This window comes from Phascolarctos cinereus, unplaced genomic scaffold (assembly GCF_003287225.1).
Source record: "Phascolarctos cinereus isolate Bilbo 61053 unplaced genomic scaffold, phaCin_HiC Scaffold_5;HRSCAF=322, whole genome shotgun sequence".
Taxonomy (NCBI): domain Eukaryota; kingdom Metazoa; phylum Chordata; class Mammalia; order Diprotodontia; family Phascolarctidae; genus Phascolarctos; species Phascolarctos cinereus.
In genome coordinates this window covers 71,099,256-71,126,930 of record NW_027555958.1, presented here as the reverse complement: position 1 = coordinate 71,126,930, position 27,675 = coordinate 71,099,256, and the positions used below count along the sequence as shown (strand labels likewise).

Genomic DNA, 27,675 nt, shown 5'->3' with positions numbered 1-27,675 from the left:
CTTAGTATAGTCATCTTAGTACGTCAGACAGCAAGATCAGTTAGAGAACAATATCAAACCCTTTTGCATCTCAATATTGCCAAGGAGAAGCCGCCAAACTGAAGGCTGACAGGGCATTAGGCTATCTCCTCTTTAGGAAGGGAAGTCTGGCACAGAATGAAATTGACCTTCACTATGTGGCAGAAAAAAAAAGAATTTCCCTCTCTGTATTTAATTAATTCTGTGGGTGTTGACTTTTCTTATTTTATATTGTATGTTCTAAGAAGTGAATATTTCTTTTATCTAAATTTTATTAACTTGAAATGATCTTCAGTAATTTGACACTTTAGTATTCAACATTCGGTATAATAAAATGATGTGGTATTGAAGTCAATAAATTATGGATAAGTACAGCACACACTAAGTTTGCCTCTTGGTTACCTAGGTTTATACCTTTTAACAAAATGAACCATTGTTATATCTCTAATGAGAATTTCCAGAAATTCAGCTTTGATATATTACATATCATAGGAGTATATATGAAACTGAAAAACAACATTTTGTTCCAGGCATCTATATATGCCTGCATGTGGGAAGCTATTTTTGACTCTAATCTACAAACACAGACAAATACATAGGCAAAGAAAGAAGCCTGAAGTGAATATATTATGTAACCCACAAACTGTATCTTCCAGATGCCCAGGAAATTCAATGGAAGTAGAAAATCTACTCAACCTCCCTCCTTCATATTTTCTTTTCAGTTTACATGATATCCAATAATCTGTTTCAATTAAAAAAAGTAGAATGAAAAAACCCCATTCTGCAGTTGCTTTGGTTAATAAAATATTCTGGTCATCTTTTTATAATTCTAGGCCTTATTGTGAATAACTGTGTTTCTCTGAAAATAACATATCAACCATAAAGGGTCCCACAGTATCTGAAAACAAGTTGTTTACAAGAAAGTTTTGCTTTATAATCAAATTAATAAATGTCAGAGAGATGACTGAGTAACATTGCTGGGTGTTTGAATTGTTAGCTTGTACATAAGCATCCTTTCAAAAACAGTAAAAATCAATACAATGGACACATACCAAGAAATCGGACAGTTCTGCGTACCAGTGGATTTATATAGCAACAGTCTCCTGTTAAAATAGTTTTTTCTTGGTTTTCAAAATCCCTTGTGGCTAGTTGCAAGCAAAATACAGCAGTTTCTCCAACTATTATCTGAGGGAAGGAGAACAGAAAAATGAGAGCACATTAGAATCCAGTGAGTAGAAATGCTAATGATGTAGAAATTATTTGCATTTGTAAACAAAAAAAGGCCCATATTAAATGATTGTGATCCCTGTGAAAATTGCTGTGGGTCATTTTATTTTCCTTGACTAAATTCTAACTTTGATTACAAAAAATCTACCTGTATCTATAGCAGATTTTTGGAAAAAGTCAATTCAAGAAAGTAATAAATAAACTATGAATAAAAGTGAAATATAAAATGAACTTTTTTCCCCTTGCACATTTAGACTAAAAACAGCATGTAAAAAAACCCTTTTAATCACATTGAGGAAATATTTTCTTTAAGGAACCTAATTGGACTAACATATTTGAATATCATATTGGTAAACCCAAAATGTTAAATGACTTCAAAGGCCTCCAGCCTTTCAGTGGTTGGATAAATGCTCTTTGGGGATCCATGGAGCATACTATTAACGTTCCTGAAAAGTTTAAAAAATAGTACTCTGACTGATCTGTGATTTCACTGGCATAAATATTGCTTGTACAGATTTAGCCTATAACTCATGCATGTCTTTTCGTACTATAAAGTGTCACACGGTATCGTCCATGTCCACTCATGAATGCCCGAAGAACATTTATTCATCACACTGAAAACCTACTATGTTGTCTAACATTTTCTGTGTAACAACATAGTATTCAGACTGCTATAATTTGCTAAATGATCTTGTCATAATTAAATAAATAATGTATTCATGCTGAGGTATGTTTGTGTGTGCCATCTTGAAGATGCTATTCGTGATGTGCCTAAAGATTGCATTTTAGGATAGTAGCTAGCATTTATGTAGTACTTTAAAATTTTCAAAGCAGTTTATAAATACCATCTCATTTTATCCTTACCATGGGAACTGGTGCCATTATTATTTCCACAGATGAGGAAATTGAGGCAGACAGAGGTTAAAGGACTTGCCCAGCATCACACAGTTAATAAGCATCCAAAGCCAGATTTGTACGTAGGTCTTCCTGATTCTGAGTCTAGCGCTCATTTACTAGACCACTTAGCAGCATTTAAGGTTCCTTCCCATTCCTCAGTTCTATGACTCCATGATTTTATGATTCTATACTAAGTCTGTTCATCTAGGTTGAAAAAAAATCCCTTAGTTTCCAATTTTGGGCTACTATGAAAAGAACTACTTTAATTATTCTTGTAGATATGGATCCTTGTCCTCTTTCTTTGATTTATTCAGGGTATAGGTCTAGTTGTAAAATTGCTGCATTGAATAGTATGCACAATTTTGTAACTTTATGGGCATGGTTCTAAATTGATTTCCTCCTTATTGGAATAGATTTTCATTTAAGCACCTTGATTTAATGAGATAATTCCTCCCCTCCCTTTGCTCACCCATTTTTCTTAAGTGTATTACTTTCTCCCTCCCTTTCCTTATTTTAAGATCATTAAAATATAACAAAACTACTCCTAAACCCACTGTCTTATTTAATTCTCTCTCTTGCCCTTGATGATATTAGGATTCTGAGGGAACCTTGGTGTTATATACCCAATTACAATATAAATGCCCCATCTTTATTTAGTTTCTATTACTTACTTATATTTACTTTTTCATATTATTCTTTTTTTAGTAATTTTTAAAAAATTAATTGATTTTGATTTATCAACAATCACTTCCATAAGCTTTTGAGTTTAAAATTTTTCTCCCCCTCCTCCCCACCTCACTTCCCAAGATGGCACACAATCTGATATAGGCTCTACATATACATTCCTATTAAACATATTTTCACATTAGTGATGTTGTAAGTAAGAGTTAGAACCAAAAGGTGGAACCACCAGAAAGAGGAAACAAAACACAACAGAAGAAAGAAAATAGCAAATAGTATGCTTCCATCTGAATTCAAACTCCACAGTTCTTTCTTTGGATGTGGGTAGCATTTTCCACCATGAGACCTTTGGAGATGTCTTAGATCCTTGTATTGATGTGAAGGGTTAAGTCTATCAATATTAGTCATTGTACAACATGGCTGTTACACTGTCCAACATTCTCCTGGTTCTGCTCACTTCACTCAGCATCAGACCATACAACTGTTTCCAGGTTTTTCTGAAGTCTGCCTGTTCATCATTTCTTATAGCACAATAGTATTCCATTACATTCATATACCACAACTTATTCAGCCATTCCCAAGTTGATGGGCATTCTCTCAATTTCCAATTCTTTGCCACCACAAGAAGAGCTGCTATAAATATTTTTGTACATGTGGGTCCTTTTCTCATTTGTATGAACTCTTTGGGATACAGCCCTAGAACTGCTATTGCTGAGTCAAAAGGTATGTACATTTTTGTAGCCCTTTGGGCATAGTTCCAAATTGTTCTCCAAAATAGATCATTTCACAACTCCACCAACAATGCATTAGTGTTTTCAATTTTCCCACATCTTCTCCAACATTTATCATTTTCCTCTTTTGTCATGTTGGCCAATCTGATAAGTATGGTGTGGTACCTCAGAGTAGTTTTGATTTGCATTTCTCTAATCAATAGTGATTTGGAGCATTTTTTCATATGACTATAGATGGCTTGAATTTCTTCAACTGAGAACTGCCTGTTCATATCCTTTGACCATTTATCAATTGGAGACATATTATTCTTGATTCATGAATTTTTATTCCAAAGTTTTTACTCAGCTCTGGTATTTTTTTTTTATCAGGAATGCTTGGAAGTCCTTTATTTCATTGAAGGTTTACTCATTCTTTATAAGATTAAGCTCACTTTGGTGGATAAGCTAGTCTTGGTTGTACACCTTACCTTTCGCCTTTTGAAATTTAGTATTTCAAGCTCCCCACCCTTTATTGTGATGACTACTAAATACTGTGGGATCCTGACACTGTCTCTTATGTGCTTGTATTCTTTTTTTTTCCTGAATGCTTACAGTATTTCTTTCCCCTGCAACCTGTAGATTTTGCCAATAATATTGCTTAAGTTTTAATTTTGGGATTTCTTTCAGAAGATAACCAGTGGTTTCTTTCTATTTTCAGTGTACCCTCTGGTTCTACAAAATGTACACAGTTTTTCCTGAAATTTTCTGAAATATTATGTCCATTTTCTTTTTTTAGTCATGGCTTTCAAGTATTTCAGTGATTCTTAGATTATCTCCTTGATTTTTTTTTCAGGTCAATTATTTTTGATATGAGATTCCTCACATTTTCTATTTTTTTAAGCTTTTAAAATTTGTTTTACCATTTCTTGTTGTGTTCCAGAGTCTTTAACTTCTGTTTGCTCCATTCTAATTTTCAGGACTCTATTCCTTGGGAAATGTCTTGTACTACTCATGCTAAGTTCTCAATTTTCCTTTAAGTCTTTCCTATAAAGTTCTACTATCTTTTCCAGTTATTTCATCTAGAATTTTCATTTTATTCTTAAAATCACTTTAACTCTTAAAAAAGTCTTGCTTCATTTTTTCTAGGAAGTCCAGTTGAACTTGTGGCTAACTTGTTTTTCTTTAAGTTTTGCTGTAGATATTTTAGAGACAGTCTTTTCTAATGAGTTTGTGTTGTGGGTGTCCCTGACACCAAAATAGTTCTAGTGTGATTCTTTTCATTTACCTATTTTTCCTGCCTTACTTCCTGACATAGGATGTGTTAGCACCAGGCTCTGAGTACTTCTAGAGGGAATGACTGGGCTATACTTGGTCCTGTTTTGTCTTCCTGAATCCAACCCTCTATCCATTGTACCATATAGCTACCTAGGTGTTACCTACATGTATTTATCATCAATTCCAAAAAGAAACAATAAAACAATAGACATTATTCATATATCTTAAGAGTCTTTGGAATCTTGAGATGGTTACAGTTTAAGAGTCCCAAATTCGCCTTGTATCTGGTTTATATATGTTTTGCATATACATGTATATGTACATGCTATCTCCCCCATTAGTTTAAAAGTCTCTTGAGGCAAGAGCTGTTTTCCTTTTGCCTTTGTATCCCCAAAGCCTGGCAGATAGGCATTTAATCAATGCCTAATTGATTTAATTGTAATGTAGGATGTTTTTTTTTGGGGGGGGGATAGGGTGGAGGGAGTAAAATGAAAGGAAGTAAAAAAAAAACAGATTAGAATCAGATGGTAGAGTGCTTTGAATGCCAGGGTCAAGAGTTTGTACTTCATTTGGTGGTCAATGGGAAATCATTGAAAGTTTTAAAAAACATTCTTTATGCTTTATTTAAACCATCTTTTTCAGGATAGAACTTTTCTCTAACCAAACTAATGAAGGGGGCTATGCTAAATACCCCCCAACACACACACACACTGAAACTCACTTCAGACAGCTAACCCTGCAAATTCAATTTAACAGAGGAAGTTGTTGATGTAGGCATTTTCTCTAGTGAGTGCATATGGGACTCATTCCGGTGTCCCACAGCACATTGTAATTAGACACAAAATGCTAGCAAGTAATACCACTGGAGAGTGCTAATGCTGACACCTTAAACCACTAACTATTGCAGCAAGAACGAAAATTCTGAACCAGGGTGACATTTTTACAACTCCTGTAGTACTACTATAATTCACTGCTGTAGCTATGAGTTCATATATAATACGCACAAAAGTGCAGGCCAGAGGTTGTCATGGCTTGTCATAAAACACTACTCTTCCAATTTAATTGAGAATATGTCTTGCTAAGGTTTAAATATTTGACCCAAGTACTTTTTTTCCCCCCAAAAAAAGATGAATTAAAAGGAAGTTGGAGTTAGTTATAATTTTTTTTTTAATTTGTCAATGGTAAATTATCTTTCTCATATATCCTTTCTCTTGGACTCCTTTTCCTTTTCAACATTACATCTTGCAGGTCAGCATAGGGAAACTCTCAGCAAAACGCTTGTGCAGACACCAGTTAGCAGAGTTTAAGGTCATTCACAAGTTGGTTTCATGCTGTTACCTGAGGGGGCCAGATTCATGTTTATTCCCCTAATCTATAGACAGCTGAGAAAGAACACATCCCTGCCCCCTGGAACTACATTCCACCTGACCTATATAAAGATGAGTTCCAAACTCTGTAGAAATACCCCTAGAAGCGCTGGCAGAGGTGGTCCAAGAGTCTGCCTCCCCCCCCAACACACACACACTCGTGCCAGAGATTTCTTGGACATGGCATCTTACCTATCTTGGAGCCCTAATCCTCTACTATGGCACAATGCAACTTCTTCCCTTCCCCAGAACTTCTCCAGAACTCTTTTCCAGCTAGGCATTTGAATCTCTTTTCAGTCTGGCTCCCACCTACTTTTCCACAGTTACCATGGATGTTTTTCCTAGTCCCTTGATTTATTAATCCTTTCTCCTTCCTCAAATTGCATTGTTTGACTATGACATCTCCCTGAGCTGTAAGCTCCTTGAGAGCAAGAACTATCTTTCCTTTAGTCTTTGTATTCCAGGAGACTAGGACAGTACCTTCCACGACACAGTCTACATGCACGGGGTATATGCAATATAGCAGGGATGGAGGAAACAGGTTCTTGATGACTTTCTCTCTCTCTGGCCTCTCTGCAAATTCATGGAAATTAGGGCTTCTTAATCTTTATGTGTCATTTTAGTTGGAGCAACATTGTGTCTGTCACTTCAATATATTAAACACATGGGGCAAAAAAAGAGGGATTGAACCATGGGCTGAACCCATGGGATTGAACCAAGCCAGGGCTGTTAAAAAGAGAATGGAGGAATAGATACTTGCTTCTGTACATATGTGCAATGGAGAAAAGGCAGCTACTGTTCTATATCATGTACTTTATAGTTTCTCGTGTCCATGAAAGCCTGATTTGTGTGGGGATTAAATGAAGTTATTTCAGACCAACTACTTTGGGCGGGGAGAGGGGGTTTGGCTTCTATGGCAGAGGCCCTTGTGAGAAGGGAAATCCAAGAATCTTCTTGTAATGCACGTATAATGCAGAGAAGAGAAGGCTATAACAGACCTGTAGACACTGAGCTTAGCAGAAGGAGCCTTCTTTGTCACAATTCTGCTCTGCTGCTCCTCTCTGTTTGCATATCGCTCTGTGCTACCACTTTTCTACATTTCAACTCATTAAGTGCCAGATAGGACTAAAGGTACTGTCTTCCAACTCAATCTGGTTCTCCACTCATATGCTCCTCATTCTTTCTTCTAAGTCTATTCTCTCAGAGATCATGCATGTCTCTTTCAAAATCCTGGGCAAAACTCAAATCTTCCTTTTTGTTCAAAGACAGTCCAAGTCACTCAAAGGCCTGGGAGGGAGTGTTAGCCCTTCTGAGTTAGAAGTCCTAGAATGTCAATCAGTTTTCAAATCTCTATTATACTTGGGTTCAATAAATTAACAAGTAAAAGATTAAACAGGAATGACAAGACAGCAGTTTGTCTATGAAAAAAGATCAGAACAACTTTGATCAAATAAATATTTTTGATTATTATAAATATCCAAATTAACTACAAAGGACTTGTGAAGGAAAATACTATCTGCATCCAGAGAAAAAACTGATAAATAGAAGCATGCATAGAATGATTTTTCATATATATGTGCGTGTGTATATATGTACATATGTATATATGTACGTATGTATGTATCTATCTGTCTATCTATCTATCTATCTATCTATCTATCTATCTATCTATCTATCTATCTATCTATCCATATAAATGTGTAGCCATTTCCAGGGTGAGAGGAAAGAAAAAAGGGAAAAAAGAAATTCACATGATAATTTTATTATATATTTAAAATGAATAGCAAGTTGTACACAATAGCTTTGCCATGTTCATGTATAATCACCTTTTTTATTATACTATTTATTATACCATGTTATGGTTTTATTCCATAAATTAAAAATAAAATAAATAAAAATTTAAAAAAAGGAAAAAGAAAAAATGAAGAGGCTTTAATGGATACTAAGAGAAATATTACTCAACAGTATGATATGCCAGCGCCCCTATTTGTCCCCCCAAAAAAGCTAATGTAATTTTTGGTTGCATGTTATTTAGAATGGGAAAAGCAATATTCTTTCTATAATCAGTTTTTTTGGGGGCCATATTTTAAAGACGATATAAGCAAAGAGTATCCAGGAGAAATCAACCATGATGACAAAGAACCTTGATGTCATGCCTTATGAGAACTGGATGAAGGAACTATGAATATTTAGTCTGAAAAAGTAAAGATTTAGAGGGGCATGATAGCTGTTTTTAGGTATAAAGTGGAAGAGACCTGAGATTTGTCCTTGGTCAATTAGAGGCATCAAAAAGAAGTTATCTGGTGGAGCGTCACCTCATTCGAGGTCTTTAAGGAAAGACCATAAAATACTTGTGGGAGCAAAGATTTTCATTCAGCTATGGGTTGGACTAGAAAGATAGCATGGGAGAGAGGACAGAGTGCTTGGAATTAGAGTTGGTTAGTTTGAATCCTTTTTTTGCCATTTGCTGGATGTGTGATAATTGGGGCCAAATCACTTAGCATCTTGGACACTCACTTTTCTCATCTGCATAAAGGAGGTGAAAAGACTAGTATAGTATCAAATAGGTATTGCCATCAATCATTTGATATAATATATCCAAAGTGCTACTTACACAGTAATCAAAACATGAACATTTATTAAGAGCCTAATATATGACAGATACTCTGTTAGGTGCTGGTGATACAAAGACAGAATTGAAACAAACCGGGTCATCCAGGACTTATATTTTATTGAGGGAGAAAACCTGTATCTGTGTTAGTATATATAAAATGGATATAAGGTGATTTTTTTTTCTTCAGAGAGCTTACTGGTAGCTGGAGGGGATCAGGAAAGTTTGCTTAAAAGAAATCAGGGAGACTTGAAGGTGACAGCGAAAATTTTCTATTCTACTATGTTATGGAAATGCTTGTTTTATTTTTTAAGTTCCAAATAAAATCAATAAAATTTATAAAAAGAAAAAAATTGCCGTAAAATTTTTAAAAATACAGGAAATCAGGGAGGGAACATGAAAGTGTGTTCCTAACATGAGAAATGGTCAGTACCAAGGCACAGAGATTGAAAATGGCTTTGAATAAAATCAATAAGAAGGCCAGATTGACTAGATTATAGAGTGCATGAATCTAGTTGACTGGAAGGCATTGTTGTGGTGGTACTGTTGACCATAATAATGTTATATAAATGCCAGCTCCCATTGCCTCTAAGGTTCCTTCCAACTCGAAAATTCTTCAAAGAGTCTCTTAAGTCTTAAACATGGGTGTCTACATCTAACATGACTCCAGAAGGTTGTCCAAGCACAATAGACTATAACTCCTGAGGAGTGAGAGACCATTAAGAATGGTGGAGCCTTAGAGATGATAGAGGACTCAAGGTGGGCCTTAAACATTGGATAGACTTTAGAGACATAACATAGGGAAACAAAGGCACAAGAATATTCAGGGGATGTTTGGGAAACAAGCTTTATGTCAGTTTGGCTATCCCAGGGTTTATATAGGAGTGCATAGAAAGATAATCCTAGAGAAGTCTGTTACCTAGGTACTCAGACTGTGGAGTTTCAAGAATAATGAACTGATGTGTGAGTGATTGACAGTTTTCTTTCAGAGGGTACCTGCAACTTAAAAAAATGAGTTCTGTATTTTGAGTCAGAGGACATGAGTTAAAATCTCAGCCCCTCTGTTAATTTCTTGAACTTCTCTGGTTCTGAATTTCCTCAAGGGAAATTAGAGAGGAGAAGTAGATAATCTCTAAGTTCTCTTCCAGGGCTAAATCTATAGTTCTAACTGGAGCATTTATTTTTGTTGTTGTTGATGGAATTGTATTGATGCCTTTTGTTTCTACATTAGAGCCATTTCTGGACATAAACCTACATCCCTCCCCCTTCTCCCGTCTCTCACACCCTACCCACACTTTCAACCTCTCTTCAAGACAAAAAGGAAAAAAATATTCCAAGTCAACCAACACATCTACAGTGCAAATGAAACACAACAAAAATATCCCAAAGTTCCTTCATCATTCAGCTCTTTGGAACCTGATATATTTTCAAATAAAAATTATAAATAATAGTTTGCTCCCCAGGCAAACTCACCAAAGCTTATTTAGTTCATAACATCGCTGAGATTTTGTGCATATTTGCTACGGAGACAGTAATAACAATAATAACATATCTACTATTTATATAGCATTTTAAAGTTTGTGAAGCCATTTACATATGTTAGCTTATTTGATCCTCATAATAATTCCATGGAGTAGGTGCTATTATTATTCCCATTTTACAGATGAGGAAACTATAGCTAAAAGAGATGAAGTTAATTGCTCAGGGACATGCAGATAGTAAGTATCTGGGATAGAATTCAAATTCACATCTTTCCAATTCTTTCACCATTTAGCATCCTGTAGAAATCAATATATTTGTAGTATTTTAGTGTTAGTATTTTAGCTATATGTCCTGGAAAGTTTCTGGGAAGAGAGAGGGCTTCAGCAAACTCATCGAGGACAAATCCAAGCTCTAAAACACAAATAAAATCATATATAAAACATTGCTATCAGCTCAGTCCTTGAATTAAAAGTAGGGAAGAGAATAGCAAACATGGTAGCTTTAGGTAACTGAAAAGGACTGGAAGGAGGTTCTAGGGCAGGGGTGGGGATCCTGCTGCCTCGAGGCCATGTGTGGCCCTAGAGTTCCTCAAGTGCTGCCCTTTGAGTGAATCCAAACTTCACAGAACAAATCCCCTTAATAAAAGGATTTGTTCCGTAAAACTTGGACTCAATCAAAAGGCCACACCCAAGGACCTAGAAGGCCACATGTGGCTTCTAGGCTGCAGGTTCACCACCCTTGCTGTAGGGAAAGGAACTTATTTCTCGTTTACACATTTTGATGGCAACCTTTGCGTAAGCACTGTTCTGCTCCCCTTCTCCTCCCTCTACCTACCACCACCATTATTTTTCTTTGACATGTCACTTGTGCTGCCCCTGTCTGTGTTTTCATGACATCCTCACACTACAAGACTGGAACTACAGATCAGAAGCAGAACAGGGTGACAGGTGTGTGTAGTGAGGAAGGAGACTTTTCTCCAGGCTTCTATAAGTCAGAGATGAATTAGGCCCTTAAGCAGTTCAAATTTGCCTTTTAGATAGTAGAGGCTATGGCAGTCATAGTAGGGGTATGAGATGGGAGTGCATGTTTAAACATTTTCACCAACATTTTCCAAGTCAGATTAAGTGTCCCACCATTTAGTCACTGTGCACAATTCACTAATCAGGGATACTTCTCACACTCTGATTTTTTAGGTGCATTTAGGTCTATTAGTGGTGCATTAGTAATTCAGAAAAAAGAAGTTAAAAGTTGCTATCTGCATTCAGAGGAAAAAACTGGTAAATAGAAGTATGAATAGAATAATTATATATATAAATAATGTGTGTATATGCATATATATGCACACACACATACATACATGAATGTATATGCATACATACATATATAAATACACACATACATGCATACATATACATACTTATATATATGTATATGTGTGTTGCAAGTTGCACATAGTGAATTTGTGATTTCATGTGTAATCATCTTTTTATTGTACTATGTTATGGAAATGCTTCTTTTGTTCCCTAAATAAAAATACATATATTTAAATTAAAAAAAAAAAGTTAGTATGAACTGCCTCAAAGTGCCCCGTATTCTCTTTGTTTTCTTGGTTCCAACATGACAAGAGGATTTAAAATAAGCTTTCCTAAATAGATAACACATTTACAAAATTTCACTTGTTTCCCCTCCCCCTATAAAATTAAAAAAAATGTTTAAAAGAATAAAAACTTCTTCATGCTATAGTGTAAAGACAGCCTCAAAGCCAGGAAAACTTGGGTTCAAATTCCATCTCTGACACGTACTAGCTGTGTAACTCCTGGGAAGTCACTTAATCTTTCACTGCTCCAGGCTATTCTCTAAGACAATTAATTGTAAAGAAGGTGCTAATACATGTTGGTAGAGAAAATTCCTCACCAGAAGCTTCCCATATAATGACATCACAGATTCTGTTCATTTTCATTCTCAATCAAGTCAAAATTGTCAGTGGTCCTGGCTTTGAATCTGATCTCTGATGCCTCCTATCAGTGTAACTTCAGCCAAGTCACCCCCGGGCCTCAATTTACTCATCTGTAAAATAATGGGGATAGGCGATGCCCTCTGAGGTTTCTTCCAGTTCTAGTTTTATGATGATTTTTTATGATCCTATGAACTCAAAAGTTTTCCCAGGCTTCTGGGTGTGTGGTGGGAAAGGGACAGGGTGGCTTATGTAACACTTTTTACTCCAGAAAAAAATCTGTCCATGTCTCATATGTAGATACATTTATGTATACATATATGTGTGTACATATATGTGTATCTATACATATATATCTATATGCATGCAGCATTGTAGCCACGAAGTGCTTCAACTCAGAATTAGCACAATTTCATAGCAGGCAGCCACATATCATACACTTTTATTTTTACAAGTGGCTCTCCTCAGTAAAGGCCTAAAGAGTCATCAGTCAGAGAGAGAGAGAAAGAGATTAACATACCACCTAGATGTAAGATGTAAAGGCTTGAATGGGGAGAGTCTCCAGTATAGAAGCTTAAAACAGGCCTTCCTTGAAAAGTTTTTGCACAAACAAAGCCAAAGCAACCAAGATTAGAAGGGAAGCAGAAAGCTAGGAAACAATTTTTATAGCCAGTGTCTCTGATACAGGCCTTATTTCTAAAATGTATAGAGAATTGAGTCAAATTTACAAGAATACAAGTCATTCCCAGGATATGAACAGGCAGTTCTCAGATGAAGAAATTAAAGCTATCTATAGTCGTATGAAAAAAATGAAGCTATCTATAGTTATACAAAAAAAATGTTCTAAATCACTATTGATTAGAGAAATCCAAATCAAAACAACTCTGAGGTACCACATCACATCTATCAGATTGGCTAACACAACAAAACAGGAAAATGATAAATGTTGGGAAGATGTGGGGAAAATTGAAACACTAATGCATTGTTGGTGGAACTGTGAACTGATCCAACCATTCTGGAGAGCAATTTGGAACTATGCCCAAAGGGCTATCACATACCTTTTGACCCAGCAATACCACTTCTAGGTCTGTTTCCCAAAGAGATCATACAAATGGGAAAAGGATCCACATGTACATAAATATTCACAGCTGCTCTTTTTGTTGTGGGAAAGAACTGGAAACTTAGGAGATGTCCATCGACTGGGGAATGGCTGAACAATTTGTAGTATGTGAATGTAATGGGATACTATTGTGCTATAAGAAATTATGAGCAAGCGGACTTCAGAAAAACCTGGAAAGACTTGTATGGTCTGATGCTGAGTGAAGTGGACAGAACCAGGAGAACATTGTGCACAGTAACAGCCACATTGTGTACAGTAACAGCCACATTGTGTGATGACCAACTTTGATAGATTTAGCTCTTCTCAGTAATGCAAAGATCTAAGACAACTCCAAAAGACTCATGATGGAAAACGTTATCCACATCCAGAGAAAGAACTTTGGGGTCTGAATGCAGATGGAAGCATGCTATTTGCTCTTTCTTTTTTGGTTTTGTTTCTGCTTTCTCATGGTTCCTCCCATTGGTTTTAATTCTTATTTACAACATGACTAATGTGAAAATATGTTTAATATAAATGTATATGTAGAGCTTATATCAGATTGTATGCCATCTTGGGGAGGGGGAGAAAATTAAAAACTCAAAATCTTATGAAAGTGAATGTTGAAAGCTAAAAATAAATTAATTAATTTTAATAATAAAAAATCCTCATACCTCACACCTCATATCCTGTCCCTTTATTTTCCCTATTATCAGTTGAGAGCAGAGTGCTGAAATGGGTCTTTTTAGACTTACAGATAATTACAGAACTGTTTTTACAAACTCCCCAAAACTTTCATTAGCACTGATAAAAGTTACCTATTGAAGTCTGACTCAGAAACTCAGTATGTGAGATTGCAGTGGGTTTATAGACTCATGGGACTCAGGAGGTCATCTAAGCAGGAAGACATTTAAGCTGATTGTTGGTGATGACTCAAAGGTCTTCATGCACTGTTGATTTGAAATTGGTACAAGAAACCATTTCAAATATACTTCACTACTGGGGATTTTGAAATTGGCCCAACTATGTTTGAACTGCTTCTCAAATAGTTTAAAAGCATAAAAAGAAAATCCCAAGAACTGTAATCTGTAAAAAACAACTGAAATAAGAATGGTGCTATTAAAAGTTCTTGGATTTTAGGTTACAGAAAGACAGAATGCCTCAGGGGGAAGAACACTGCACTTAGTTAGAAGACTCATGTTTGAAAATCAGCTTTTCCACTTCCTGGCTCTGTCACCCTGGTGATGTCACATTTCCTTTTAGGGTCTCTGCTCTACTGTAAAACAAGAGAAATGCGTTAGATGATCTCTAACACATTTTCCAATTGTGATGCTCTTTGAGTCTGAAAGGGCTCATATTCTGTTCCAATTCAATCACTTTTGTTCATATATTGCTTATCTGCCCACATTAATGTGCAAGTAGAAATATCAGCATTTCCCACCCCCAGATTGATGTTGGCTAAATAAAATTACCAATTGACTGGAATATACAGTGTACAGATAAAACACATAAAGTGCTTTGCAAACATTTAAGGAGAATTATATTTTATCCTGGAGACAAAAGGGAACCAATATTCAGCTACGAGACACATTGGATAGAGTAGTGGGCCTGGATCTTTCTGAGTTCAAATCTGGCTATAGACACTTCCTAGCTGTGTGAACCTGGGCAAGTCTCTTAACCCTATTTGCCTCAGTTTCATCCGTAAAATGAGCTGGAGAAGGAAATGACACTGCAATATCTTTGCCAAGAAAACTTCAAATGGAGTCATGAAGAATCAGATAAGACTGAACAAGAACATTCAGTGGAGGTGTAGGAGAAAGAAGATGATATAATCAGATCTATCCTTAGGAAAATAATTTTGGTGGCCAACAAAAAGAGAATGGATTGGAAAGAGGAGACACTTGAAGCAGGGAGAGCAATTAGAAGATTATTAAACACATTCATGTGACAGGAGACAAGGACCTGTACTTGAGAGGTGATTGTGTGAGTGGAAAGAAGGGGGCATATATGAGAGATGTTGTGAAGTTAAAAAAATATAAGACTTGATGAAAGATTGGATATGTGGTGTAGGAGTCAAGGTGGACACCAAGGTTGTGAGTCCAATGGTGGTACCTTGACAATAATAAGAAAGATAGGAAGAAGGGAGGTTTAGGTGTAGGAGAGTGGGTGGAGGAACAGATAAGGAGTTCTGTTCTGAACACGTTGAGTTTGGGATAGCTATGGGTAAATCAAATTGAGGTGTCTAAAAGGCATTTTATGATATAAGACAAGAGCTCAGAAGATAAATAAGCGATCTGATTATAAAGATCTAGGAATCATCTACCTAGAAAAGATGATTGAACCCTTGGGCAGATGAGACCACTAAGAGAGATCATAGAGGAAAGAGAAGAACAGGGACAGAGACTTGAGTGCTTGTTTTCTTTCCTAGCCAGGAAAATCTGCTTGCTTCATATTTCTGATTTTCTATTGCTTGTTAACTAAAACTGAATATTTGTTTTACAACCTCACCTTCTTTACAGTAGTCATCTTTAAGTGCCCTACTGGCATCCTTGAGGGAGTAAGCATTCCTCAAGATAAACCATTGTATTTAGGGTGAAATACCTTCTTTAAACAAAAATAGGCTTTGGAGGTGGCAAGCCTGAACTAATATAAGACTTTTTATTTCACATTCATTATGCATATCTCTCCTTTGAGGCTATCTTCTTCTGGGGTTTTTGAGATTTCATTGTTCCTTTTTTCTTTAAAGAGGCTGTGACATAGAAAATTTTCTTTAAAACACATTAATTTCTGCTGAAAAAATGACCAGAAGTTTAAAAGAAGAATTTTTTCCTTTTTATCTATTTTTATTACTTTAAAAAATAAATAACATTGATTTAAAAAAATTGAGTTCTACATGCTCTACCTCCCTCTCACCACTCTCACACCCCTTGAGAGAGCAAGCAATATGATACTCATTATATATGGGAAATCATGAAAAACATATTTCCATACTGGCCATGTTGCCAAAAAAAACCAAGAAAAATAAAGTGGAAAAAAATATACTTAAATCTGCACTCAGAGTTCATGAGTTCTCTCTCTGGAGGGGGATAGGATTTTTCACCACAAATCCTTTGGAATAATTGTGGGTAGTTGGGTATTGATCAGAGTAGCTCAGTCTTTCACAGTTGATTATTGTTATGACAATGCTGTTACCATGTACAATGAAGAGAACCATTTTTAAATGCTTTTCATAGGAAACAGATGTAGTTGATTACACAAGAAATATTTATACCTTACCCATCCACTCAAAATATATGTAATGAATGTGAAAACAAAGACACCAAAGGAACTTATAAAGAAATGAATGATAGGAAGCCTTCAACAGGAACTCATTTTTGCACGGGGGGGTTTTCATTTGCACTTTGTACAGGGGCAACTTCCAGCTTCCCATGCACACAATGTATTAGGAGAACAACATAGGTATGCTTTTGAAGTGATACTTTTACAGCTACGAATCAGAGAAATTTAGGAGGTATGCCATTTTAGAAGCTTAGGATTATGATGGGCAATCAATTTTTAAAGTTGATTACTTAGTCTCCTAAATGCTCTTAATTTCACTTTATGGCATACGTGTATTAATTATGTGTGATACTCATATGTATTCCCTTCATCATTGTTTTATATCATTTTATTAATGGGTAATTTTTCATATTAATACTCTATATCCAGAGGTTTTGACAGGACTGGAGGAACAGAAATTCTCAATAATGTATAAATTGACTCATTTCATCATCTGATGAAATAGGATCTAACTCTAAAGGATGAGGATTTATTACTCAGCTTTCTGAAAAGTATCTATAACAACCATATTTATCCCTAAGTACTCTTTCCTCTGTCTATCAATGACTTTAGAGGTGCCATAAAGATGCATACCTACTATAGGTCTTTATAATTGTGCACTTCAAGGCCAGATTATGTTATAAACATTTTTTACTAAAAATAGTCACAAAGAACAGATTCTTTCTTTGGCCTACTTATTGTGACTTTATTGTTAGCTTACAAATAGAGTAATCTTTGCTATCATTAAGAATTAGAGATAGGGACTAGATATTATCTTATTTGATATAATAATAACAATAATAATAATAATAATAATAATAATAATAATAAGAGAAGAAGAAGAAGAAGAAGAAGAAGAAAAAGAAAAGGAAGAGGAAGAGGAAGAAGTAAAAGTAAAAGAAGAAAGAAAAGGAGAAAAATATTTCTAAATTCTAAGACGTTGCTGCATTTTAGATTGTTTATAACTTGTTATATTTTTTTAAAAATTCTGATGAGGGTATATAATATGTATTTTCCAAAGGCTGAATAGTATTGCAAAATTTAGTAAAAATTTTATGAGAGAGCATCTAAAAATAACAATAGTTATGAAGAGGAAAAGAAGTCCCAGAGAGTCTTTTTTATTTGTCTCACTTTGGTTCTAACACATAATTTTCCCACTAGAATATTGATCAAGACTCATTTAAATTTCCTTAAACATTTTTAAAATAACAAATTTAATCAAGACAAGAATCTCAATGGTATTTTTTTAAGTGACCAGATAATGCATGGTCTTTGAATCCTTTTGTCATTGCTGGTTCATGAGTCTTATAAATTGTTAGAAATCTTCATGAAAGATATCTATGGAGAGGTGTTCTTGGGATGTGGAAATGATCATTCTAATCTCTGTGAAACCTAAATCAGCAACAAAGGAAGCAATATTCTAGGGATACTTTAAATATGATTCTGTATACTATGGCAATACTATAGATTATCAGAACTGGAATGAACTTGAGATCATCTAGTCTAAGCCTCTCATGTTACAGCTAAGTAAACAAAGGTGCATAGAGTTGAAGCAATGGCAGAGCAATTGTAGTCTTCTGGGGTATAGTTAAAGGGATGCTGTATTTAGAGTCAGAATACTTGGGTTCAAGTCTAGGTGCTGTAAGGTGCTAGTATTGTGACCTTCAACACATTGCTTATGTTATTTTCCTCATTTGTAAAATGATGATAACAAATAAGTATTTGAATCAACTACCTCTCGTCTGCTGTGAATATCAAATAAAATAAATTCACAAAAGGTACTTAGTAAACCTTATAATTAATAAATATCATCATTTAGATGAAGTTGCTCAAGGTTAGTGGCAATTTCATTTAACAAATTGATTGCATACCTACCACGTGCAAAGCTCTGGGCTAGATGCTGGAAATAAAAATATGAAAAATGACAGTCCCACCCTTACAGCTGATAAAATTTAGTTTGTGCATGTAAAAATTATAATACAAATTAGAATAAATAAATCCATAGACTAACCTCATCTAACAGAGAATCACGAAAATTTTGAGGAAGGAGATAACATTTCTAGCTGGGGAGGATAAAGGAAAGTTTCATTAATTAACCCATCAATCAACCATTTGATGCTAGAAACTATACTTGGTACTGAGGGTACAGTGTCCCTGCCTTCAAGGTCCTTACATTCTACACAGGAGACAACATGTGTGCAAATAAATATATCCAAAATATGTTGTTCAATCATTCAGTCATGTCAGAATCTTCAGGACCCCGTAGACCACAGAATGCCAATACTGTCCATGGGGGTTTTCTTGGCAAATGAACTGGAGTGCTTTGTCATTTCCTTATCCAGTGGATTAAAGCAAACAGAGGTTAAGTGATGCCCAGCGTCACACATCTACTAAGTGTATGAGGCAGGATTTGAACTCAGGTCTTCCTGACTCCAGACCTAGTGCTCTATCCACTGAGTCACATAACTGCAAAATATATATACAAAATCAAAACAAGGAATTGGGGGCAACTCAGATAGGAGAATTAAAGAAAGTCTCATGTAGGAGACTTTAGAGCTGAGCTCTAAAGGAAACAAAAGAGGCAGAAGTGAAAAGGAAGTCAGTCAACAAGCAATTATTAAGAGCTTACTGTAGGTGGCAAGTCCTGTTCTAAACACTGAGAATGAGAGAAATGCAAACAACTACGTACATATAGGATATATACAAATTTGACAGAATGGAATTTCAGGGGAAGGCACAGCCTCCCCCTGGGCAGACCAAAATGTGCTTTCTACTGTGAGCCCCAGCCTTTTGGGTGGGGGTAAGATCATGACAAGACTGCCCAATGCCTTTGTTTCCTCCAGAATGCCAGGGAAGCCACAAGGTGCAAGTAGGGGTGGTGGGTGTCAAGTCAGTTCCTGAAGGGTGGGAGGAAAGATCTCTTGTAGCCAAGGAGATTTGAGTTGAGTCTTAATGAAGGTCAAGAAAGTCAGGAAGGTGAGGAGAGAAGGGAGAACAGTCTACAAATGAGGGCCAGCCAGTGAAAAGACACTCCAGAAATGGAGTGGTAGGTGAGGAACAAGAAGTGTAGATGGATCACATAGTACTAAGAAAGGAGTAAAGTCTAAGAAGACTGAAGGGGCAGAAAGAGGTAAGGTTGTGAAAAGTTTTAAAAGCCAAAGAAAATATCATGCGGTAATAGGAAGCCAGCAGAGCTTATTGAATACAATCCAGGCATGGAGGACAAAGGTCATATATATGACGGATGGAATGCCCCATATGAGGAACATTGAGAAGTATAGATCCCACTATATCTCAAAATAGCCCATTTCACTTTTGGACAGCTCCAATGGCTAGGAAGTTTTTCCTTACATCGTCTACCTCTCTGCAAATTCTAATCATCTCCTACTCTTAGTTGTGCTCTCCGGCATCAAGCAAAATAAATCTAATCTTTCTTGTACATGAAGACTAGAAGACAACTATCCCACTGTCCCTCACTTAACCCTCAAATTTCCTCTTCTTCAGACTAACCTAACCCCTAGTTTCTTTAATTGACTAATAAACTCAATGCAATAGCCATCCAGTTGCATATTTGAACAACAAGCGTTTTTTATCCAGATTATTATTCTAGTGTGGTTACTAATATAAATCATTATTATTCTTAACCTAAATTGGGGACTATTGCTGAGTATCTCCAGTTGTTTCAGTGGTTGTCATGACATTTTTCAAATGCACTCAAAATAATATTAATTTAAACCTTAAGACTATAGTGATGCCTCTCTTATTCTGTATAATGTGCAGTTTGGTCTAACTGATCTCTAAAATTTCTTTTGGCCTTGGCATTGGATGATTCTTTAATGAATGATTTGTATTGAATTTTCAGGCACCTGAACTACTCACATCTATTAGCTCAGGTCCCCCTTTTTCCCCTCATGCTATTTTTGTGCTATTTGCTTTTTGAGTCTAAGTGAAGGAATTTATATTTTTCTATATTAAGTTTCATCTTACTAGATTCTAACCTATCATTCTAACCTGCTGACATAATTTTGAATTCCATGATATCTGAAAGTTTGTTAAGCACATAACCCACACCTTTGTCTATGTCAGTGATAAAATACTGGACAAAACACCACCAAAAGCAGTCCTGTGGTGCTTTCCTAGAAATCTCTTTTCAGTTCAACATTGAGCCATAAATGTGCATTCTTTGGGACTAACCATTTAGCAAATTCCAAATTCACATAATCTATCCTTATTACCTGACCTTTATTTTCCTATCTTGTGCACATTTTAAAAGACTGCAATAAATTTTCAGATCTTGAAATCACATGTGGAACTTGTGTGACTAATGATAAGTTATTTATTGCCTCTGGGCCTTAGCTTCCCTATCTGTAGAATGAGACAGTTGGGTCACATGATCCCCAAGATCCCTTCACTTCTGAATTTCTGACACCTGGCAGAAAGTCAAAGAATTCTTCATATGCTACAATAAGACACAAATTAGCAGCAAATATTTATTTGTGATTAGAGCCCTTATTTATGATTAGAAATGATTATAAGACTCAAATATTTGGAAAATCATCCTCTAAAAAGCAATAGGAAATAGTTCGATTTAATGAGCAGTTTTGAGAACAGCTTGCTGACCAGCAGTTTCAGCTTGCTATAGTCAAATTTACTTTCAGAGCCTTAATTATATGTTCTCTACAGAGTATAAAAATGATCCAGAATATGCTATATTCTAAATGTAACATTATCTTAAGGGTACATGAAAGTATACTTGAATATCAGTCTTCCTACATTTTGATGTCATTGAAATCCCTGAATGAATAGATACCCTTTACAAAACATCTGTGGGAATGGGGGCAGGGAAATTCTCTTAACAGGCTTTGTCCAGTGGGTAGTCCATGTCAACTAAAATGACTGATTCAGTAAAACAGTTGGCTTGATTGACTCTCAGTGAATTGGCTTTTTCTTTGACTGAACTGATCAGATTAATTAGTTGTGGTTTTTATACAAACACAGGTCTGGTTAGACTTCAAGACATAGTGGATACTGACAACGCAAATATTAATTGAGGTTTGAGGCAGCATGGATACAGAATGACTTGGAAAAAAATGAACTAGACTTCAGGGCTGACAGCCCTCATTCACTTGTAGAAGAAAAAGACAAATTGAACCATATAGTAGCTGGGTTCAGCAGCTTGGCGGCTCAGTTGATAAGAGCACTGAGCCTGGAGTCAGGAAGACCTGAGTTCAAAATACAATCTTGGACACTTGCTAGCTGTGTGACCCTGGGCAAGTCACTTAATCCTGTCTGCCTCAGTCTCCTCATCTGTAAAATGAGCTGGAGAACGAAATGGCAAACCACTCCAGTATCTTTGCCAAGAAAACTCCAAATGGGGTCATGAACTCAGAAACAAGTGAAAATGACTGAAGAACTGTTAGGATGATTGTGAGAAATTAAAAAAAAACAAACAACTTCATAAACCCTATAAAACAATTGAAATGTAAGTTCTTTTGAAAAGCAGTGTGGTACAATAGAAAGGGGACTGGTGGCTTTAGAATCAAGAAGATCTGGGTTTAAGTCTTGCCTTCGTCTGACACTTCCTCTGACAAGGAAGAATTTGTATTCATTTTCTTTACTCAGACTCCAGCACTCTATCCACTATGCCACACACAATATACATACATACACATACATACATACATAAATTTCTACACACACATATACATATATACACATATACAATATGATTTTAGAAAAATCTTAGTACGGTTTTAAGCAGCTAAGGCCAACAAATACACTAAAACTTTTAGGATACCCTGTGTATGTATGCATATAAACATATATTCATATGATAAATATGGGTGTATATCTAAATGAATTGTCTCACGTGTTTACATTGTGCATATACACATATATATATGTCTATTTACATGTATAAGTGTATATATATATATGTATATATATGTATATTATATATACATATCTGTATACATATGAACAATGTGAACTGGTGCCACATATTGTATTTAGACTATTTTTTATAAGGAAAGGGAATGTATCATAGTAGATAATCCGCCTTGAAGCTAGGAAAGCCTAGGTCTAAGCCCCATCGCTGACACATACTGTCTGTGTGACTCTGGGTAGATCACTAACCCTCTCAGTGCTCTAGGCAAATCTCTAAGACCTCAAGTTACAAAGAAGGTGCCAATTTGCAATAGTAGAAGGGATTTCCTCGCCCAAGAGATCCCTATGCCAATGATATGACAATCTCTCTCCTTATTTTTATAGGCTATTTTTAATTAAGTAAAAGAGACAAAAAATACTATTAGGGCCTAGAATAAATCCAGCCCAACTCATCTATTATATGTTTTCCTCACCAGAAGTTGAGAGTCATAGGGTAGGGACATAAAGTGAGGACTTCGAATCTGACTGTGGTATGTAGTTGACTCTATCCTTTGCAAAAAGCCTGTAGAACTGCTTTGCTCCCTCTGATATTCTCTAAGCCCTCAGCAACAAGATTCACTTGTCCCAGACTGGCAGATGGAAATCATCCTTTCAAGGTTACAGAAACATGTCTACTGGCAATACTTCTTAAAAATATGAATGAAATTATCAATATTGGTTCTCTTCAACAATTCTCATACCTATTTGGCAATAATACCTTTATTGCATCCAAAGATATTCATACATCCTATATATGTAGCCTGAGAGTAAATTACTGATATCACCCTATTATCTATCCTAAATAATTATGTAAATAATGCAAAGTAAAACAACAAGCCTAATTATCATCTTCTATAGAAAAGATATTTTGTCAACAAGGCTGCCCCTGTTAGGATTATTATTGGAGGGGACCTTAGAAGTTATCACATGTAAAACCTATCAAAGTCTTATATTCTCCACCTTAACTCTTCATAAATTCACTAAAAATTGGCCAGGAGTAGCTTCATGTCCCAAAAGAACTGTTAATGAGGCTGCTTTCCTAGATTCTTCAGCAAAACGAATTCTGGAAATCCTGGTATCTTGGGACATTAAGCCCAATGAGTATTGATGGACTGTACCCAGTAAGTCACAAAAATACTCTAATTTCCCCACAAAATGGGGATGGGGCGGGTAGAAAGGGTGAATCTTTTAAGCACAAAAGGTACTCATTACTCTGGGAAAAAATAACTCACAAATAAATATAGAAATACACCAGATTTTTTTTTTGGTATTGGGAATTCTAACACTAATATAAAAATCACAAACAGCACTCATTGATTAAGCATACACACTGATGAAGGGTTGAATGGAGATTGTACCTTTCCAAGAGCCTTTATGGAATATTAAAGGTCACACAGATAGTAACAGAGTCTAATGGACTCTGGACACTAAGGGTTTAAAAACCTAAAGCCAACCATAAGGGACTAAGAGGGAGCAGCTAAGGAAAAAGACTATAAGTCAGGGGTGGGGAAAGGGAAAGCAGTTCTAGAAAAGAACAGTTCCCAGGGAGCTAGTACATCTTTCCTGAAGTGCCCTTTCTGGAGACATTTAGTGTCACTCATTTTGATCCTGAGTATTACATGGAGCAACTGAAAGCAAAGTTGGTGTCAACTAGTTCGTTCTATATTTTTTCTAGATATTTAATAAGCTGCCCATTAGAATGTGGGCTCCCTGAAGGCAGAGGCCATACTTTTGCTTTCCTTTGTAATCCTAGCACCTGCTATAGTGCCTAGAACAGAAGAAGTATTTAATAAATATTTGTTGATTGACTAGCTTTTAATAGTTTTGTGAGGAATGAGAGGGGTTAAGGTTAAGGTTTGATTAAATGATCATTTACTGGGATAGTATATGTATAATATGAGGGCAGAGCCCCAGCATGAGTATTGGAAATGTAATAAATTTTATATATATATATATGTATATATATATGTATATGTATATGTATATGTATATGCACACACACACATATATATCTTTATTACATATATACACAAAATATATGCACAAATATATACTTTATATATTATATATAATATATACATACATGTATATCATAGATAGGGGTTCTGGCTCAGGGTGAAGAACTTTAATATAAAATTATAACATCTTCAAATTGGAAGATCTCAGAGACTGTCTACTCCAATTCTTCTCTGAGTATGGATGTTCTGTATCACATCCCTGTTTATGAAACCTTTGTTAAAGGGCTTTTGGGAGAGTTCTAATTGTTAGAACCATCTTCTTTATGCTAAACTAAAATAATAACAACAACAAGAAGAATGATAAGGAGGAAGAGGAAAAGGAGAAGGAGACAGAGCAGGAGAAAGAGGAGGAAGAGATGGAAGAAGGAAGAGGAGGAGGAGGAGGAGGAGGAACAAGAACAGGAACCAGCAGAAAGAGGAAGAGAAGGAAGAGGAAGAGAAAATCTCTCAGGCTACATTAAAAGTCACATTAAGGTGTTTACAGAATATTCTGTATTAGTGTATGGGATCTGTGAGCCTGAAGCCAGGAGCCGAGAAAAGCATAGTGAACCATATTCTGAGCTGCTACTTTCCTAGAACACAGGGCATATAATTATATTCTCCCTCCACGGTAGGTTTTCTCCACGAAAGACCTTCTATTCTTTTGGACATGAGAGGATAAGGATGAGGATGAAGATGAAGAGGGTAACATACAATCCCAACTCTGTTCTTTCAGGCTCTGTGGCCTTGGACAGGTCACTGAACCCCTCTACACTTCACTTTCCTCATCTGTAAAAGAAGGTGGTTAGACCCAAATTTTCAAGATCAGAATAATCCTTTACACTTCCCTCCCCCTTATACCTCTTCTCCCTGAGCTAAACAGTTGATAAATCTTACCGATTCTACCTCCACATCATTTCTCAAATCTACCCCTAATTGATATGAAATAGTACCAATATTAACTTGTTATTGTGTAGTAACATCTGTAGGAGGGAATTGTTATCCTAATTTTACAAATGAGAAAATAGAAATTCAGATGATAATTTAAAATGATAGCATTCATTTAGCACTGTAAGGTTTGCAAAGTACTTACAAATATCATCTCATTTTATTCTGACAACAAAAACCCCAGGAGGGAAGTGCTATTATTATCACTACTTTACAGAGGAGGAAACTGAGGGTAGTTTAGACAGGGTTGCACAATGAGTAAGTGTCTGAGGCCAGAAATGAACTCAAGTATCCTGACTCCATGTCCAGCAGTCTATCCACTGTGCCACCTAGCTCTACAGTCACATGTCTAATCAGTATCCAAATTAGAATTCCAAATTGGGGCTCCTGACTTTAAATGCTACACTCTTTCTGGTAGGATACACAGTCTCTGAAGAGGGGAAAATATGCACACACACATACACACCTCAATCCATGATACACAGATATAAATATTAATCACATAGCCAAAAATATGACACAAAAGAAAAGGAGGTAGGGAGACAAAATAACCCCCCTCCCCCAAATAAAACAAAGCCTTTAAAAGGCTCATGAAAAAGAAATTGCTCATGAATTCATCATGGGTTGATTCCACAGATCTAATTTCATCATCTAAAGAGAAATGGTAAAATCCTTATTACAGTTGGGGTGGCAGTTGTGGGGAGGCTAGGAGAGAGAAGTCTCCAGGCTAAAGCTCCAATACCTGGTCCTCAAACTTTCCCCAGAACCTTATTATTTTATAGCTGGACAAGTCATCAGCCAGGCCAACCTTTGGAAGCTCAGAAAAGTTAAGATGCTTATCCAATATCACACAGGTACTTAGTGAGAGGTCCCAAGGTATTCAGTTGATTGAAAAAATTCTGTCTGTTGCCATGATTTTTGTTTGTTTTTTGTTTTTTGGGGGGTGGCATTTTTTAATTTTTATTTTATTTGTAGGTTTTTTAAAATTATTTTTAGCTTTTTAAAAAAATTTATTTAATTTTATTTTCAACATTTACTTCCACAAGATTTTGAGTTCCAAATTTTCACCCCATCTCACAATACATACATATAATTTTTTCCCTCCAACTACCCTAATACTGACAAAGGTTGTATGAGTTATAAATATCATCTTTCCATGCAGGAATGTCAACAGTTCAACCTTAATAAGTCTCTTATGATTTCTCTTTCCTATTTACCTCTTCATGTTCCACTTGAGTCTTGTATTTGAAAGTCAAATTTTCTATTTAGTTCTGGTCTTTTCATTAAGAATGTTTGAAAGTCCTCTATTTCACTTTTTCCCCCTGAAGGCTTATACTCAGTTTTGCTGGGTAGGTGATTCTTGGTTGCAATACTATCTCCTTTGCCCTCCAGAATATTATATTTCATGCCTTGTGGTCCCTTACTGTAGAAGCTGCTAAATTTTGTGTTATCCTGGTTGTGTTTCCACAATACTTGAATTGTTTCTTTCTGGCTGCTTGTAATATCTTCTCATTGACCTGGGAACTCTGGAATTTGGCTACAATATTCCTAGGAGTTATCCTTTGGGGATCTCTTTCAGGAGGAGATCTGTGGATTCTTTCCATTTCTATTTTGCCCTCTGGTTCTAAAATATCAGGGCAGTTTTCCTTGATAACTTCCTGAAAAATCATGTCTAGGCTCTTTTTTTGATCATGGCTTTTAGATGGTCCAATACATTTTAAATTATCTCTCCTGGAACTATTTTCCAGGTCAGTTGTTTTTCCAATGAAATATTTCACATTGTTTTCTAATTTTTCGTTCTTTTGGATTTGTTTTACAGTGTCTTGATTTCTCATAAAGTCACTAGCTTCCAATTGATCTATTCTAATTGTTAAGGAAGTATTTTCTTCAGTGAGCTTTTGGACTTCCTTTTCCATTTGGCCAATTTTGCTTTTTAGGGCATTCTTCTCCTCATTGGCTTTTTGGATCTCTTTTGCCATTTGGGTTAGGCTATTTTTTAAGATGTTATTTTCTTCAGTGTTTTTTTGGGTCTCCTTTAGCAAGCTGTTGACTTGTTTTTCATGATTTTCTTGCATCACTTTCATTTCTCTTCCCAGTTTTTCCTATACTTCTCTTACTTGCTTTTCAAAATCCATTTTGAGCTCTTCCAAGGCCTGGGATTGATTCATA

The 27,675-nt window shown here is 35.8% G+C and overlaps 1 protein-coding gene across 1 annotated transcript in view; it reads right to left on the bottom strand.

Moving 5' to 3' along the window:
* Window positions 1-27,675, bottom strand: part of PLPPR5 (phospholipid phosphatase related 5) — a 175,677-nt gene that overhangs the window by 107,228 nt on the left and 40,774 nt on the right. Inside the window, exon 2 of the mRNA XM_020999640.2 lies at window positions 1,071-1,203. Within this exon, the coding sequence (XP_020855299.1) occupies window positions 1,071-1,203 (133 nt within the window). The remainder of the gene's footprint in view (window positions 1-1,070; window positions 1,204-27,675) is intronic.